The sequence below is a fragment of the Anarhichas minor genome, unplaced genomic scaffold (genome assembly GCF_050575085.1).
Source record: "Anarhichas minor isolate MPS153535 unplaced genomic scaffold, ASM5057508v1 ptg000010l, whole genome shotgun sequence".
Taxonomy (NCBI): Eukaryota; Metazoa; Chordata; class Actinopteri; order Perciformes; family Anarhichadidae; genus Anarhichas; species Anarhichas minor.
This window is the reverse complement of record NW_027466456.1, coordinates 2,925,811-2,945,731: the sequence shown is the minus strand read 5'-3', so window position 1 is coordinate 2,945,731 and position 19,921 is coordinate 2,925,811. Positions and strand designations below refer to the sequence as shown.

The window sequence follows — 19,921 nt, the reverse complement described above, 5'->3', positions numbered from 1 at the left end:
AAATAGAGACGGACACATGAACGCGGTGTTTCCTTCATGGCTCTCTGCAGCCGAATCAAAGCTGGTACACGTGTGCTTTTTTTGGATTTCGGATGTAGAATGTGTAGCGAGGTCAAGACGGTGACTGATCCTCTTAACAGGAGGAAATTACTCCGATCGCACTATTATCTCGTCCTGTCTTTCGACCCCTGTCCCTCTTCCTCTCCGTCCATCTTTCTCATGGCCCCGTGAGGATTCGAGCTCCTCCGTTTTCTCTATCGTCCCGTCCCGCATGTTGAATTAGAGGAGATAACGGAGCCCGAGCTGCCGTCTCACTCTTTCTCTTTCTTTATCAGCCTTTCCGTTTTATTTCTCCCTCAACTCCTCGAGCAAATCGGTCAGAAACAACAACCGGAGACTGAGTGCAGGTGGAGAAGAACACAACACACGAGGAACAAAAAGAGTCAAACACAGCTACGCTGTCCCGTCACTAAACAAACTACCGTAAGATTCAGTCGGACACAGGTGGTTTGAACAACTCTCAGGTCAATTTCAGCAAAATAAATTGAATAGCAACATCCTCTCTGTGCACACAGCAATGTCCTGCAGGTGGTTTTCTGCTCGACAGGAAGCCCACCTGATGCTTTTTTTTCATTATGATTATTATTAGTATTATTTTGCACCTCCCCACACTCTCCGGCCTCATTTCCAATCATGGTGATTAGATCTGAGTTCTCTCTCCCACTTGCCTCCTCTCTCTCCCTCCCGGCTCTCTACATAAATATCAAACGGGCTTTTTTTTCTTTCTTTGCATTTATTTCTATGACAACATTTTCCTGCCTCTATAATTTTTTCCTATAAAATTTCACTGTCTCTATAATTTTCCTTGACACCCTGCTATCACTTTGACTCCCCCCCCCCCTCCTCCAACACATTCCTCCTTAGAGTACAGCGCTGTATTGAAATTGCTCCGCAGTGCAGAGATTGGGGTGAAAACAAGCCAGTAGCCCGCCAGCATTTCTCCCACATAACACACTTCATTTTTCTGCCTCACTTCCTGCCTCACTTCCTGACCCCCCCCAACCTCTCCCACCGTCTCTCTCTCTGGCTCCGTGCAGCCGTCTCTCTCTCTCTCTCTCTCTCCCTTGCTCTGTATTTCCCTGTCAAAGGCCAATACAATTATTCATACAGAAATGCCTCTGTACTCATGCATAAAATGAAACTTATTCAAGCTCTGACGCTCACCTGAATACTCAAATGTTGTCAAATATGCTCACAAGGATGTGCACAAAATATATTCTCCTTTTTACTTTCTTTTTTTTTTGTATGTATAAATATCTTCATCTCACACAGATCTGGCCTACTACACACACACACACACACACACACACACACACACACACCTGTTTGGGGCCATTTATATAAAACCAATATGTACTAAGACTATATGAAGGGCTAATGCATAACTCATGTTTAAAGAGAAACGCCCCCGCTGGACTTCTGTATTAACTAATTCATCCTCTGAGACCCGCTCTCCTCACACAAAGATTCATGAGGTTGCATCTATTAATATCGTCGGCCCCTAACCCACCTCGGTGTCTCCACAGATCTGAGCGACGAGGTCAAAGAGGATGGAAGGGGAAAGACAGGCTGTGGCTGAGGATAGCGCTGGTTTTATTGTAGATACACACAGGCGGTGGAGATATTTGTCAGCTGATCCCTTAACAAGTGAAACTGGGATGCTTAGAGCAAGAGGTATTGTGCGCGATAAAGCTGACTTACAGCCAAGAGTGTAACACAAGTGTAAGGCGAAGAAAGGAGGGAGAGCTGCAGATAGATGGATTCTCAGTGAGTTGCGAGGGTATCTAGAGGAAGACAGATGGATAGGGCCGGTGCTGCCGCGCTGCTCCCCACAGGACATCACATTCAGCTCTTCATTAATGATGGAATGGATTCATGTGTTTGGATCCAAACTAGTGCTTACGTCGATGTGTTGTAGAGTTTTACTGCGATTTCTTGGCTGCTAGTTTTCCTGCAATGTTAGGGGGGAAAGAATGTGCCGTTATGAACAGTTTGATTGCTCACATGAGGCTCAACAGTACAGACTAGGATAAGAGGGTTGAATAATAGAAATGGAAATTCTGGTATTTACTTAACTCTTAACTAAATCTACTCCTTTCTCTCAGTAAAATACCTCCAGGAACCCGGAGGTTTTGTGTCTGAGTAAAGACGCCTCCTCTAAACCTCATTAACGTTAGAATGCAACCGTCTTTAAAAGTAATATTCCCGGATCTACTTTACAGCTGCGGTAGTTCATCGATTCCAATTAATAACTGCTTGAACGGCAGGTCAGAGTCCGGCTGTGTGGCCAAAAACTTAGAATATGTGCCGATGAAGCAAAGTGCAAAATCTGTAGACATAAAACTCTGCAGGCAGCTCAACATGTGGCTTAAAGGAATAGTTTCACATTTCGTAGAGTTGTTCCGATACCAGTATGGGAAATACCCGATCTGTACATGCTGCCCAATCGGTACCGCGCATATGCAATTATCAATAGAGATGAAAAAAAGAAGCAGATGGCTTTGCTTGTTTGCTTCTTTTAATCATCAGCTCTGGATTAAACAGATGGCTGCTGTGTCCGAAATCAATGATGGAAGAGGCTTACGAGTGAGCCATCTTGTGTGCAGTACCGCGGGTGCCTAGCGCAGAGTGTTACGTTAGCCAGAGCTAGCAAAATGTCAGCAAACTTGCAATATTTTACACCCGAAAATCCCATCAGTTAAACCCAACGGTGACTCCCGTGATTGGATCAGTACTCGGTATCGGCCGTTACGCAAGTTCAGCTAATGGAATCGGCATCAGGAAGGAAACAAAATGGTGTCAGAACACCTCATTTATTCGGCATCTTGCTGAGAGTTAGACGTGAAGGTCGATACTATTTTGTCTGCACGGTAAATATACAGCAACCACCAGTTAGCTTAGCTTAGCATAAAGGATGGAAACAGGGGAAACTTGCCAGGCTCTGTCCACAGGTAAGAAAAACTGCCATCTAAAGGTTTATTATTATTTATTCCATACATATTCAATATATAAACTGAAAACACCATGTTGTAGATTTTGTAGTTAATCTCATTTTTTGGTGAAATATTCCTGTTCTCTAAACAGCTAAAGCATCCTGACAGCCAGATAACAACACATGACTCAGTGACTCGGATGAACCGCGCGCGAGGCTCGATGTGACAGCATGTGTGCAAACGTATGTGTCTTTTGTGTGATTGATGACCAGCAGTTTGTCACAGTTTGTCGGCAGCTGAGCAGCTCCTAAAGGGCTCTGATTGGCTGGCTCAGCCAGTATTCACACGCCTCATTAATTCATCCACGCCATCGGGCTCCTCAATCAGCATCGTGATTGGCTGTGCCCTCCCCCACCGCCACAGCCACCCATACTCGTACCACAGTGCCGCCGACACCACCGGCACTGCCTGATTGCAGCTCCTCGGCGTTCAGCTCACTGCAGTAGTCATACTTGGACGTTTTCATTCACAAACGCAGTCCTGCACACAGTAAGAGACACACAAACACACTCAAACCGTTCAATGCACACATTTCAGTCATGATCTGACACAGAAATTCAGCAACCAAACACAGACACATGGAAGCGCACAGACGCAACCTCATGCAAATTCAACCTCAAGCACCTGCAGGTGTGTGCGGTTAAACTCTGTTCACACTGTATAAGAAACGGGGAGACGATTATTTTCCCAGTTTTCAATCAGCGGGGGACACTCTTCCCTCTCCAAACTCCTCAGGACAATGAGAAACAAAGGACATACTGGCTGCAGAGTTGAATGAGAATGAGCTGCAGGGTGTGTGTGTGTGTGTGTGTGTGTGTGTGTGTGTGTGTGTGTGTGTGTGTGTGTGTGTGTGTGTGTGTGTGTGTGTGTGTGTGTGTGTGTGTGTGTGTGTGTGTGTGTGTGTGTGTGTGTGTGTGTGTGTGAGTGCTGCATGCAGTATTTCTCTGGTATAAACACACCTACAGATTAATGAGCTGCTGGCCAAGTTGCAAAGGCTCACCACTCTCTCTTTATCTCTTTCTCTCTCTCACACACACACACACATTCACACACTTGCCACCTTGAGTTGTCTCATCTTTACTACTCGTCTTCGTAATTTAGTCGTCAGCTGAAGTGTCGGGTTCACTGAATGATAATGCATGCATGCATGTGGCTGACATGTGTGTGTGTGTGTGTGTGTGTGTGTGTGTGTGTGTGTGTGTGTGTGTGTGTGTGTGTGTGTGTGTGTGTGTGTGTGTGTGTGTGTGTGTGTGTGTGTGTGTGTGTGTGTGTGTGAGTGTTGTGCTGGATGGAGGTGATGGCTCTGTATACACTGGGTGACATCTGTAAGAGGAAGTGAAGCATATAAAGGCTGGCCACATATAAAGCAGGACAAATTGATTTCCCATGAAGACGGGGAACTGGGTTTTACACAGGAGGGGGGGGGGGGGCAGTGTTCCAGAAACACTCACACAACAACACACACTTACAGACAAACACCTGCACACGGGGACACACGCTTATATCATCAAGTATGAATATGGATCACAATATGCTTCGTTCACATTAGAGTATGAGAGCGCCCATGCACTCATGCAGCAATGAATGCACACATGTGTGTGGAACTGGAGTTGTTGGCTAGCTTTGCTTTAGCAACCAATGTAAATGCTTGTATTGATGTAAATCCATGTTGCGCAATGTATGTAAACATTGTCTCTTCCAGTCTGTGTGCCGTAGATTGTTTTGTGTTATTTCGAGGGGAATCTGTCTCTATAATAACTAATAATCTAGAATAATATATATTATACTAATATATAATAACTATACAACTATTTTGTTAACTAACTTAATGTAAGTAAACTCAAAACTAGCTAAACCTACGTTGTAAGTTTATTTTAAATAGAGACTGTATGCATGTAGCAACCACAACATTCTCGTATCCTGTGAACACAGAAGTTTATTCAAAGTAGAGTGTCGGAATTTGAAGCGTAGGGACTCTGACCAAGTAGCTGTATCTGCGAGTTTATTATTCATTTGAGTCTGTTTCATACTGTCTGTCTCTTTGTACTAGCTTTAATAACTGAATGTATAACTATACCACTAATGTAATATCTTTATAGATGTGCGTTTGTTTTTCATCAGAATAGTTCCATGAAGAAACAAGGTAATTGTGATTTTGTCCACAAATATTATTAGTATTGGACAGTAATTGCAGTCAAAATCATCAAATACAGTATATCAGCCCATAAACTGGAATCTAACGTTGACTATGAAGCAGGTTCAATGCAGAAAAATGAAATCCTCTTTGTGAACGAGGAAATGGACAAATGTGTTCGTGTCCTTGTGAGGATGTGTCGAATTCTATATGACCACGTGTAAACAGACCATGAATATAAACCCACATGTACACGTACTGCACACGCTTCAGTGACCTAAACATACGGTACAAAAGGGATTTATTTATTTATTTATTTCTAATCTCCATGGTAGCGGGCCAGAGATTAAAAAAAAAAAGAAGCAGAAGACAACAATGAGAGAGAGAGATGAAGAAAGAAAGGATGAAAGAGAAGGAGGCCGAGCAAAGATGACTGAGAGGATAACGTCTTTGACCGGGACTGAGGCTGATGGACTGTCAAACAGGCAAATCAGCTGAAAAATAGTAAATAATTCTTCCTTAAGATTTATCAGAAGCCGTGTGTGTTTGGTTCACGAGCCATTTCTTTTCAGAAATAGATTAAAATAGATTCAACATCAGAGCTCCCTCTACTCAGAAACACATCCTTATATAATTTCGCTGTCAGTGATTAATTGATTCTGACGGCACTAAGGAAAAAATAGATAATTCCACTTTACTATTTCCTCTTTAAGTATGTCAGAAATAGCGACAGGAGGCAGAGAATAGCCTGTCATTCACGCCTCTGGGGAACTGCTCTACTTTAAGAGTAGCGGTATTGTATTTTTTAAGTGTGTATAAGTAAGAAGTAAGGACCAAGAGATAAGGAAAGGAGGAGGGAGGGAGGGGAAGTATAAAGGGGAGGATGGAGGGTCAAAGGCAATGGAAATGAGGAAGAAAGCAACAAAGTCGGAGGATGGGTGGAAAAGGAAGGAAGAAAGGAGGCAAGGAAGGAAGCAAGACATGAAAAATGGAATATAGGAAGGAAGAACAGGAGGAACGGCGAGGGAAAGTAGTAGCATAAGCAATCCATCCAAGAGGCAGACGTGTAGCTCCTCTAAGCTGAGGTGAGGTGTGTTAATGATCACACCCTGGGCGTCTCGGGCAGATAAAGTTGTCAAGGAAGAGGCCTCAACCCCACACGGCCCCGGAGGGACGCTGCCGCCGCTAACACCGAGAGCCCCAAAGGGACACCTGTAAAACCCTCCTGACTCAAAGGAAATTAGCCCGGTAAGAGAACCACGGGGGGGCAAAGGAGGATAAACTTTCCATTTAGAGAGCTCCAGAGGGAGGGAGAGAAAAGAGAAGGTGACGAGGCTCGGAAGTGACTAATGAAAAGGAAGTACAGAAGGCGGTGAGGGAAGGAGGAAATGACTGTGGAGGAAGAGGAGAAATAATAATCATAGCATGTCTACAAATGCTTTTGATTCATTATTTCGTGTTACTTTAGAAGTCTTCCACTATCTCCAGTTTCCTTCGTTCTCCTTCTGCAGGGAGACACAAGTAGTCAGTGAGGCTGTATGATACTGGTGGTGGCTTCTCCAGTCCCTGGCTTCTTTTTCCATGGCCGCCTCACCCCCCCAACACACCTCCACACCCCCACCCCCAAGTATAAACAGACACTGAAGATGGAGCCAGCGAGTATACACACACACACACACACACACACACACACACACACACACACACACACACACACACACACAGTGTCAGTGAGTGGAGTCAGACTGTCAGAGCTGAGGGCTTGCAGAGCGATGTGAGATGTTGTGACACTTTACCTCATTACATTTTCCCAGGCTGTTAAGAATGTTGAAGAAGTGCTGTCAACCAAAGTGAAGGACCTGTCTGAAAACATTCTCCGGGCACACACACACACACACACACACACACACACACACATACCAGGGACACACTCACACAGCCACATTGTAACATGTGAATTGAGATGAATCTTGTCGCTGCGTGACTTTTACAAACGTCTCTGAGACGGGGTTACGGCTCACTTTGCTCGCTCCCTCTCGACGCACAAGACAATCTGGTAAACCCAGACGATTTGGATCGTCGCCGGCTCCCCGTACGTCGTCGGGTCGCCAAGATGTAATTGCGTCTGGGGCTGGTGGTGAGGTATGGCATGTCCTTGCTCATCTTAACGTCTTAGCCAAGTAAGAAGGGGATGAAACATTGTCTCTGTTTACACCAGAAAACCCCAGGATGAGATGACTTTTCTCCAGACGCTGGATGCTGTGATGGGTTGATCAGCGCCGCTCTGAGCTCTCTGGAGAGCAGCGCAGAGCCTTGGGCTGTTCTACAGCTGCTGTGTAGTCTGTCGGTTTCCTCTTGTCCCCGCTGATCCCGATCCCTTTGTAATCCACCCGCACCCAAACACAGCTGAAGGCCCGGGCACACAAACACTAAAGCACAGAGAGACACACGTTCATAGAGAAACACGCAACGCACATGTTCACAGGTGCCAACAGATACACAGGTCTATAATATAATAGATATGTACAATGTGTAGAGCATATTAGATTAAAGACCTAAAAGAAAAGGCCCATCTTAAAAGTCAGTTTAAGTGTACCTCATTTTATATATTTTCAGCTCTCTACCTTGCTGTCAATCAGCTCTGAAGCTGTTATCGTTGCTTTTTAAAGCCACACGACTCCATTGACAAAAACAGTAATTTAACCTCACAGAACACACAGTTTGCTGGTCTACCGCTGCCTCCATTGGTTGGTTAGTTTGTGTTATGTTGCGACTTTGGTGTTTTTAAAAAGTTAGTTTGGATTCACTTAACCACACTTGTAAACACTCAACAAAGTTAAGTGCGTTGACGTTGAAAAAACGCCGTAGTAGCTGTTGTGGCGTATTCAATCACATCACAGCTATCACGGATTGTATCGGCGTTCAAATTTCCATTTTTCCCGAAACCCTTTAAGAACGTCTCAACATTTAAAGTTGAGACTGAAAGTTTAGTCTTGTTCTTAAAGAAACAGCAGCTGACAGAACAACAACCTCAACTCAAGGTCCATTTAGTAGCTCTTCCAGAGCTTTCACACCTCAGGATCATGTGACACGATGTGAAGCTCCAGATCAACTACCTAATAGAATGACGTGAGATTGTGTTGTCAACTAACCATATTATGTAAAACATATCACAGACAGAAGTATCACATTTCTTTCAAATAAATCCATCCAAAGTGGAGCTCCAGCATGGTGAAATGGTAGAATTGTGTAGGATTTGTTTCTAACTACTGAATTCAACCCACGTTCCACGATCATCTTCAAGTATCTCGGAGATTAAGAAGAACATGGAGGGACTTGTATCCCTCTGCGACGCCCACTTTACGGTTTCTACTCTTAAGATATAGTAATCCTATCATTATTCTACGCTACAGCACTACTGTACTTATTATGGGCACGAAACGCATGTTCCCCCTCTTTCATATCTTTTAAGAGAACCATTTTGTTTCTTAAGCCTACGCTTTGCAACCAAAAGATTTATCATGTAACATATGGAAGGTACTTGTAAGTGAAAATCTGAAAATGAACACCTGTTGGACTTAATTCTCAGAGCGCCGATGCTTTGCTGCTCCAACATCTTTCCTCCCGAGGTAGCAGAAGACGCTAACGTTGGGACGAGGCAGTTAAACACGGAGAACTCCTGTATTATTATCCAGCTGCTAGAAGGGAAGGATGTCTAACGGCTTCAGGGCAGTTTGATGGTCCTGACTTCAATGCAGTCTTGACGTCTTGCCAGGTTTTACAGGCTGTAGCTGTCGTAGTTGTAAGTTTAAATGTATTCAGAGTTGCTGTTATGTTTCTCTTCGTTGACCTTCAAGTAGGCGCATGATGTCAGTGTGTCGCACTATTAATGTAAGCTGTGGGGTGTCGACAAAACATGTTTACACATCCAGCAGACTTGGACATTAGCATTCATTGTATGCTTTGTGTTTCTGGCCATGTGGTGAATGTGAGTTGTTGTTGTTCCACCAGAATCCTGAGGAAAATATCTGGTTTTTTTTGGCCTTCTGTTTAGATCATGCAGGTAGCGTACAGTTGTGTTTGCATCGATGAGAGTGGTGAGACTGAACCAGAATATCTAAGTGGTAGTTCGGTAAACCAACACAACGAGCTGAAAGACGCTAAAGGGAACTGCGGAGTCAGACGATGAATTTGTGTGTGTGTTCGTCACTACAAGTGACCCCTCTCACGGTGCACATATTCATGTGATCCATCAATAACACATACATATTGATTAGTGCAGCTTTAAGTTATTGTGGCCCAAAGGGCAGAAAGAGGCTCTTGACCAAAACAGTTGGAAGATGGGAGGCAAGAGCACCACTCACACACATACATCAAGTTTATGGTTGCAGCTGTGGATCTGACATTCAGAAACTCTTTCTTTCCTGCACTGTTCACACACACACACACACACACACACACACACACACACACACACAGTCTTTACACAAACAGATGCACGCATTCATATAAACACACACACACACATGCAAAAAAAAAATAAAAAATCATTATATGCTCATTAATGCTGCTGTACACACTCCAGCATTATAGTTATTGACACGACCCAACATGGTCAATTGAGCGGGCATGCTGTTTGGACGAGTGGCGGTTCAATAGAAAGGTATCCATCTTTGTAGAAGGGCATGGAAATGTCAATGCCTCTCAGCTAGCAAAAAGGAAGTCAATCATCCAGGGTCTCGCACAATGAAAGATGACAAACACAAAGAGCCTTTCAGCAACAAAAAAAAAAACAGCCTTTGTGTGACAAACATTTCCATTTCAAAGCCTCCATTTTACAAGATGTCATGTCAATTTATTTTTACATAATGTCCGCTGTGGTTCGGAGGCAATTAGGCGAATTTTGAAAAAAGAGTGACCAGATCTGTCACTGCTGTTGGTTGATAAGGGGGGGGGGAGGAGAGACTGCCACCCAGTGTGTTTGCTGGAGTGCTTCTGTATGTGTGTGTGTCACAGAGAGTAATTGAGCGTACGCTTGCATGAATGTGCGTTTTTCTTCCTTGCAGCTCACAAAAAAAAAAAAGAGTCTTCCTCTGCCGCATTAATGTTGTCCCTCCATGCCCTCCATACCACCCTGTCAGATGTGAAGTCTCCAGGTGGCATTTGCTGGTTCAAAGGTTCTCTGTGTAATTGATCAGACTGCTGTTTGATCTGTACGGCTGGCATTTAGTCTACAGAAGAAAAATGGGCTTTTCCGGCTCCGTTAGGACAAACTGGCCGGCTTATATGCACCGTGCCTGCCACCTACAGAAGTTTGGCGGGGATGGATGATATACGGCTTATACTAATGAGACTAATGAGACTTCCTTTGCTCACCATCCACCCTCTGCCTGTGTATCTGTACACGTGTAGTTGCATAATGAATCAAAAGCAACCATGGTGCATCTATTTCATGCCTTTCTTTCTCCCTATAATCATTGTTTCATTCATTATTGCTGTCCCCTTCATCTCTTCACTGACATGTAGACGTCAGTTACCAAAGTAAGCTAATCAATAGCGTTATGAACAATGTGAACACTAGTACTAGCTGAGTCAACGTTAGGCATGCTAAGTTTGGAATAAATAAAAGGGTTACTTTGGATTTTTAGAAGTGGGTTTGTATGTATACTCCCGTGTTCTGCGAGGTAGAATTACATACGTCGCTAATGTAGCGTGTAGGGTTTGAAGAGAACGATTTATAACGACTTCAGTCAGAAAGAGCTGTCGGCAAGATAAAGCGTCCGTGGACAGGGAAGTCATAGAAACGTATTTTGACCACCAAAGAAAGGCCCGCCCAAGCAAATCAATATCAGTGTATATTGTTTATTTAAAGTATTTTCACCGCTTTACCTTGCTTTCAGCCCTTTCTGACCAGGAACTGAAGCAGCTATCTCGCTCTCTTCAAAGCCACAAGACTCCATTGACAGAAAAAAGTGACTTTAACTTGCAGAACACAGGAGTTGCTGGTCTACTGCTGCGTTGATCGGTTGGTTTGTTTGTGTTATTGTGTGACTTTCAGATCCACAACAGTACATTGCTTATCTTCCTTGGTGGTACTCCTGTCTACTTCTCTAAAATGAGTTTGCCGACCACTAGTACACTGGTATTTAATAGGATATATGTATATATACTTATATATATATATACATGTGTGTGTGTAGCAACATCATCATACAGAATCCTACATCAAGTCAAGAATGTTTTTAGGCTTTTGAAAATCATATTTTGATGCTAAAACATACGTATGTCGACCAAAACTCAAACGGTCGGATTTGAATACATACAATCCCAGAACGAGCAATGATGGACCCGCCCTTTAATGCAGCTCTTTTTATCAGGTTTATTCACAATTTGCCGAAGTCATTTCATCTGAGTTACTTTTGCAGAAACAAGACTCTCAGTTCTCCTCAAATATTAAATAGCTCTAAAAGAGTCACACGTAGTGCTGAATTTCACGGCTCTCAGCGCTCTTATAAACAGCTATTACGTTGTCAGGCAAACGGCTGCAATCTTGACCTTTGATGTGGATGTTCGTAGTAGTTTTGACATTCAAAATGGGCAGCTGGCATCCGTACTTTCTCTCGAGCTAAACACAGGAACACCAAATACTTAATATCACAGTCAGAGTGAACCTCTTAAAACCCGTGCAGAGGAAATTGTAGCTATTTTTGTGTCAAAGCCAACAAATGCCAAGTTAAAAAATACCTCAAATGCTTCTCGCTCTAACATGTGCTATTATTTGATGTTGTGGATGAATATTTATGAGTGTTTGGAGGAGAGAATAGAAAATTTGCAAAACAACTCACTGCTGCGAAATCAACAAAGATGACCAAAAGAAGTCAGACGTTGTTCAGTTCATTGTAATGAGCTGCGGAGGACCGATAAGGACACAGACAATTCAGACTGGGGCTGTCATCAGGGAAATAAAAAGAGCCTTTCTCTCTGCAAATAAATACTCAAGTAGCATCAAGTTCCTGGGATACGTACAGTGACCTCGGACCTAATTTCACTGAAACAATAATGTTCAGATTTCTTTTAAATATCACAATAAATACAAAGTATAAAAAAGGATCAACAACAAGCATAGTAATCAATGACAGAACAGTACTTTTGTACCTTTAAGGATAAATAATAGAAAAGTTTCACCGCCATTCGTGTCCCATATGAAACAAAAGGCCGGTGTTGACTTATTTTAATGTAAAGTTGAGCATTACATACGGAATTTGTTACGTAACAAACATACTTATTTTGAGCCAAACCATGATCTTCTACTAAAATGGAGAATAGAGACTATTTGTGCCGCCAAGCACGGATTGTAACCTCAGAGCCGACCCGATCACTCACAGTAAGAAGCTGATGAAGACGTTTTCGAGGCTTATCTTTATAGATAGTCCTCACTTGATCACTAACATGCAAGAACAATGTGTGTCTTCAAACTGTCAACTGTAGACTTAATAATCTTAATAGTCCAGTGTCACGTCGGAATTTATTGATTTCTGCTCGTTGTAACTTTAATGAAAAGATTTGTTCATTCTTCGGCAGACAGAATCTCATCACGTCTCATGCTACTCAGCTGACACCTTAAAAGCCTTCAGATCCATTGAGCTGTGCTTTTATGTTGTCATTTGTGTCTAAAGTGTGTCTTTTAATTAATCCATAGCCCTCTCAGGATTCTCTAATACTCACTTAGAGTCCTGATATGTGATTTAAAGTTAATACGTGTTATCTGGAGATGAAGAAGCCTCTTAAATCCTCCGGAAGAAAACCTTCCACTACTTGTCCGGATCCTGCCTCATTATTTGGGCACAGGATGTTCTCCACCTCCTCAGTGTGAAGGCAGATAGACTGTCGGTAATTCGTTTGTTATTATCTTGGAGAGTTGACAAAGTTTGTCCTTTTCAAAAAAAATCACATCCTACTTCCTACAACCAGCAGAAGGATTGGGACATTCCCTCTCTTGCAGGTATATAACCATGACCTACTTTTTATGGCAGAGTTATTAGACCTCTAAGATAATGTACCATGTTTTAATGCATGCCAGACCTTGGCTGAAATATCGATTCTTCTCTCCAAGCTTTTATTACCCTCTGAGTGGACTCTCTCTCTCTCTCTCTCTCTCTCTCTCTCTCTCTCTCTCTCTCTCTCTCTCTCTCTCTCTCTCTCTCTCTCTCTCTCTCTCTCTCTCTCTCTCTCTCTCTCATCCTCTCTCATCTCTCTCTCTCTCTCTCTCTCTCTCTCTCTCTGGACTCGTCCTGGCTAAACCCACAAGGATTCATAGCCATGAAATTGCTGATTGCTGTTGAGGTCTCGTTTATAAAACGGAGAAAGAGCTGTTTACTTTTCATTTGGCCTGAGCGTTCTCAAACGCGTCATCTGGGGCATAAAATGAAAGTGTAAATCTCACCGTTGTAAAGTAGAAAAAGGACCAAAGTCAGGAAGGGAAGGACGAGAGCATCGGGGAGGACGGGGAGGACGGGGAGGACGGGGAAGGTGACAGAGTTGATCTTGGTCTGAACGGAGCTCTGGACGAACACAGTTAATAGAAATTTTATTTGGTCTATTGAACTGACATTGATCCCAAAAGGGAAACGGGGGATGGCTGACCCAGAGCCTTCTCTCACCCTTCTGTCTCTCTCTCGCTCTCTCTCTGTCTCTTTTCAATTATTCATACCCTGGTCTCGACACATGCCTGCAGTAAGCCTCCGGATACTCTGTCAACCGACACCACCCCCGGTTTGTCTGACTGCCGTCTCACTATCCTCCCCCGTATTCCTCTAACTCCATTTCCCCATCCTCCGTCCTCACACTCGCCAGCTATCCTCGGATACACACACACACACACACACACACACACACAGATAGCGAGGCGGGGATAAACAACAAGAGCAGGTTACATATTTATCCTGTAATCAAACATTGCCTTTCCAAACTATGTATTTTTCAATCAGCGGTGAACCAAATTGAATCCCCAATTTGGTATTTGTGTCTCCTCTGCCATTATGTTGGCCACATCAACTTTTTTTCACACTCATTGACTGCCTTCGACCCGACAGATTCAAATGAATAATGCCGGATAGCGTCGCTAGTGCTTTAGCTGTCCTTCGGCTATCACCACGGTGGCTGGCACCTGTTTATCCCTCCATCCGATGCTCTGCCAGCAGATAAGTGGAGCGCTGCTCTCCTTGACTCCCTGGAGACTGAACTAGTGCCCGGGCCTGATTTTGTTGTGCTGGGGAGCGAGCCAGAGAGTCGTGGACACACACACACACACACACACGCTGCCACCTGCTTATTAAGTTGGATGGTTCCCTCATTAAGCCAGTTGGGCAGAGTGGAGGTTGAGTGGGCTTTGAGTGGACGGGCCCACTGCGCTCTGCTTGAGTCGAGGTGAGGTCGACACGACCGTCACTGAGGAACAATGTGTTGTCTCCGCCATATGGTACACAAGGGTAACAATACAGATTTATGAGCATGGATCCCCACTCCGCTCAAGAAATGTTTAGCTTGTTGGTACTCGGGTTAAACCTGAGATTGACGTGTGTTCGTGTGAGCGTGATTTTAGTTTAGAGGCCAGTCGTTGTCCGCTATGCAACTTAAACAAACACTGGTCTCCGGAGGGAGAGTCCCATGATTTGTGATGGACTAATGCATCAGAACCATTTATTGCCAAGTTGTGTTCCACATTGGTATCCATTGACCACCTTTGTGCTTGACTTTCTTCATATCTGTAAACGAGATGGTCAGTTTACGGCAGCGTCTCTAGAGTATCACTGTGTTGGTTCCAATGACAGATGATGTCCACCTGCCTACTGTAGCCCCTCTAATAGCTGATGTTCAGAGTTGTACTTTATTGACCCCGGTGCTCCTAAAATCCAGGGGGTTCCTCCGCTCCTTCGCCCGGTGCTGTCGTGCTTAATGAGGCCAGATGCTGGCTCGTATCAGGGCCCGGTAGCTGTTCTGGCAACCTGCTCATCTGTTGGTTCGCAGTGTAGAGGGAGCCATTTTCAGGGTCTATTATTCATCATACATCCTATTTTTAATTACATGAAGTTCCTCAGAGGTTCATTCAGGGTTCTGTGTTCATGTAGTCATTTTTAATATGGATTGTTTTGGGTCATATTAGTCTGTTTCGACCACCAATACATGTTATATGCACCGGAAACACTTACGTTGGTCCGTATCACATTTATTGTAAAAGAAACGTCCTGCAGGCGGCTTCATTTCCTCAGACAGGTTTCTATGACTTGAAGCCCGGTTGTGCTGTTTGTCCTTTACCTTCAACACCACCCCATTTAACACCATTAACCGAGCGTGGCCTCTCTTCACTGCCAAGCGCCTTTAGAGAGTGGGGCCTCTTGTTGGATGGCGGTTAACGTTCACAACTGGCCAATAATCCTGCAGAGTAATGTTTTCACTCAGTGGTGATTGCAGAGTCTTAATGGTGAATTAAAACTTCAATGATCTCAAATGACTTTATGTTACGCTGTAATAAAGGCCCATGATGTGTCTGACACAGGACACCTCATGCAGGTCATTGTTATTACACCCTGTCCCTACCTTTTCCTTCAGTTACCACTGGCTTTATCAATAGTGTTTCAGTCTGTCTGTGGCTGATGGTTCACTTTTACAACCGTAACTGACTTTAGCTTCTATCTTTATATCTTTAACCTGTTTCCACTGCTGAATCAGTATTACATCCTGGATATATCCTTCAAACACGACGTAGACACTTCTGTCTGCTTCTCTCTGAAATCAGACAGAAACAAGATCATATTTATTCAGGGAGTGCAGTTAGTGACAGTGTGGGCTCCGTGGTAGCTCTGACAGCTTGATGGAGTAGCAGCGGGGGGGGGGGGGGCGAGGCTTAGCGAAGGATCAATTGTAAACCACTTTGTGCTGCATTCTGTGCATGAAAGTTGCGAGATAAAGCCAATTCATTCATTCAGTGTATTGCTTTTTTCTGGCCCTTACGAATTTGGATCAGCCCTCCGCTGGATGTCGGATCATCTGAACCAGACTTAAGACTCATTTTCTGTAGAGGGGCATGTGTGCGACTCTCTTGCTATCCCACGCTGTGTTTGTCAACTCTCTTTTTATATATATTTTATTTTTCCACCCTATCATGAGTCAGACAGACAAATACACAACGATACGCTGAACAAACACGAATGCCGTCTCGTTCCGACTCCTCTGGCTGGGTCTCTACCTCCTGCATCAAATCCAGCCTTTAATATCAGCCGGCCCAGAGCAGAGCACAAGCAATGAAGCTGTCATGCTGTTTTATCCAAACAGACTCCTCCGCCCCGAACACTGTCTGCCTGCAAAGCCTCTGTAATCCAACCCTGAAACTAGCCAACTTCCCGTAGTCGCGGCATCACCTCTCCCCATGTTTTCATTACCTCGCCTTCATTCAGGATGTTTTTGAGCATCTCTATATCCCAAAAATCCTTCTTCACTCTCCCTCCTCTCCCTTCACTTTCCCCTCCCTTCCTCTCCCATGACCTCTCTCCAAGCCCCCAAGGGACTCACTGCGTTGTTGTGATGGCAGAGGGTTGCGGATCACCAGCTGCAGTTTTAATGATTTTGCCCCCAGGCACAGATCAGCCGGAGAAATACAGTTACCATTTTTCAACAGATTGGGAACTCTCACCCCTGCGACGCCTCTGCGAAATATGTGTGAATATGTGTGAATATGCATGCGAGTGTGCACATTGCGCGCAAACATTTGGACTTCATGTTGATATTGCATCTAAGAGGTGCCGTCTGACATTGATTGGGGCGCTTCTGCACATACATTAAGATGGATTTGCACACTGTTTTTGTAGTTACTAGCAACACGGCTGGTGAGCGTCGCTGTTGAGGAAGAAACCCCCCCCCCCCCTCTAACCTCTCTCTCTCTCTCTCTCTCTCTCTCTCGCTCTCTCTCTCTCTCTCTCTCTCTCTCTCTCTCTACCTTCCACACCACTCTGTACTCTCGCTCGCTCCTGCAGAACTGCAGCACGTCCTGCAAACACATTGAAATTAGCACCATGTGCTTCAGTGCATCCCAAACCGCTCACTGATGAAGTTCAATCAATTTCGCTTTAATTATAACTTTCTCAGAAACTCCTCTAATCTCTCCAACAAGTTTGATCTCGCCAGGGGTATGTTCAGTAAAAAGCTATGGCAGGTAGTTTAAAAAAGTAGCCGTTTGGTGTGTGTGTGTTTGCATCTAACCTGACTCGCCCCCTGTCTTTCTCTCTCCCCCTTTTCTCCCCCTTCAGACATCGATGACTGCCAGTCTAATCCATGCCAGAACGGAGGAACCTGCATCGACGAGATCAACTCCTTTGTGTGTCTTTGTCTGCCCAGCTACGGAGGAGCCACCTGTGAGAAAGGTAACGATGTGGACCAGAACTCCGCTTTTCACCCGACAAAAGGCGTGTTTTGTTTTGTGAAAGCAGAGAGCGGAGATAGAGGAAGGAGAGGATGAGGAGATGGAGGAAATGATTCAGAGTAGGAGGAGGAGGTGGCAAAATCGGACAAAGAAGGAAGACAAGGCAGTGAAGGCAGATAGGGATGAGACAAAGAAGGTGGAGAAGCGAGGTGACAGTGGAAGATGAAGATAAAGAGGGGGGGAAGGGCGTAGGAGGAGGTAAAGCACAGTAGAGGAAGATGATGATGCTTGAAGAGCAGGATGTGGAGACAGAAATGGAGAGAAAACAATGCGGTTGAGGAAGATGGAGATAACGAGGATGTGTAAATGGAGACGGAGGAGGTGGTAGAAGTGGGAGGAAGAGGACATGAATGTAGACAAAGAGGAGGAAGAGGAAGTGGGAAGCCCTTTGGAATAATGTGTCAGGTTTATACAGGACACCTGCGTCCAGCTGGGCCCTTCTCTCATTACGGTAATTCCCCTGTGAGAAGGGGGCCGCGAGGGAGGCTCTTCACAAACTGCATGTTACATGAAAACATGGCCGACATGTTTGTGCAAAACAGCGGTGAGGAGAACAAACAGCTGCTGTATACATTAGAGTTGATCGTATGGGGTGTTTCATCAGAAGAATACGCAGATCTTTGAAAGGAGTTGATTGATTCAAAACAATTTCACCCGGATTTTATGTCCCGAAAGTAAACACGGTTTTGTGACATTATGAGAAAATGTTATTTAGCAGCAGACATTGGGGAAATGAGGAAGTGCACAAGCTGCTTATTATGAGCCAGATTGTCTGATGGACTGGTTTAAATACAAGATAGAGCTGAAAAAGGTATTTTTAAAATCCAATTTTCACCAAAATGATTACATTTCTTTTTTTTTAGCTTACAAAATGACGCTGATATATAGAGAACACACTCACACACACACACTCACACACACACACACACACACACACACACACACATAAGTGATAAGAAGGGTAAAGGGGTACAATAGAAATTCAATAAATGTAGGAGTTTAGAGTTTCCTTTTTAACTTTACTAAATAATCTCTTAAAACACAAGATTTAAAATAACAATTAAAAATGTAAGAGAGAAATTTGGAGAGACAAAGAAAGGGGGAGATTTTAACGAGTGGGAGAACAGGAGATAATTTGAGGACTCTGCACTGCTCTGAATCACATTAAACCAAGCCAGATTACCGATGTAGAGCGACCTTTCACCTCAACTCTCAGCAGAGTTGCTACTTTGAATATCAGTTTCTTTCTCTGTGTCTGGCTTCCAGTGGCTCCCTCTGCTCTTGACTGCTCTGCCGGGGTCGGAGCAATCAATACAGAGAGAAGCAGGACATTTAAAATGCTGCAGAAACTTCAGTACATTTGGCTCTAACAGAACTTCCAAATCATCTTTTCACTTTGCTCCGTGTGTGCCGAGCTAGTTCGCTAGTTCGCTAACTGCAGTAGTTTGGCAAAGCAGCAGCAGCCACCGACACACACCGGCTAGCATCGTCTCTTCAAATGCAATGCTGGACCATAACATGACATGTTGCACTTTTGCAGCGGTAGCTTCACAGTGAACTGAAGTGCTGTTAATCTGCAGGTGTGTTTGTATCATTCAACGATCAATTTGACTTAATTGATAAGCTTTTAAGAGGTGATTTCATAAATAAGTTTCAGCCATAGACTCCCTTTGATTTGTAATATTTGGCCCTATGAATAAAATAGACTTCACTTGATTAGATGAATACGAGGGGCCACAAGAGGATTGAGTGGAGAGAGGGAGAGTCCACCAGTGAAATAGGAAATTGTTCGAGTTCCTATTTAATCTTACAGTATTCCAAATGCTCGTTAACTTTCTGATCTTTCACCGAATTTAACTTTGGTATCTGCTTTCTATAATTTCCCTGTGGTCATGGCTGCTTTTTAAATATTCATGCCCCTCCTGTGGTGCACAACATACATAAACAAGAAAATAAAAAGAACATGAATTAGTACGTAGTGTTGTGTTTCAGGCAGTTTTAATCTTAAATGTACAGCTTCTTTACATCAAGGCCGCTTGATCGTCTCTCGGGTTTTGATACTACCAGCCTTCGGTGTTGCATGTGCGCCCTATAAAGTGTGTGTTTTCCCTCCCCTCCTTCCCAAACACACACACACACACATCTCCAGGATGTGCCTCTCATTTGACATGAACTGGAGCTGTGGGTACGTCTCCTCTCCTGCTGCGTCGCTGCCTTAACGCCTAATAGGGAGCAGCGGGTCTGATTGTGAAAATCTAA

At 44.0% G+C, this 19,921-nt stretch overlaps 1 protein-coding gene across 1 annotated transcript in view; it reads left to right on the top strand.

Annotated features, from left to right (window-relative positions):
• The window catches only part of ncanb (neurocan b), an 87,548-nt gene that overhangs the window by 41,907 nt on the left and 25,720 nt on the right, over positions 1-19,921 (top strand). Inside the window, exon 9 of the mRNA XM_076087292.1 lies at positions 17,490-17,603. Coding sequence (XP_075943407.1) covers positions 17,490-17,603 — 114 coding nt within the window. The remainder of the gene's footprint in view (positions 1-17,489; positions 17,604-19,921) is intronic.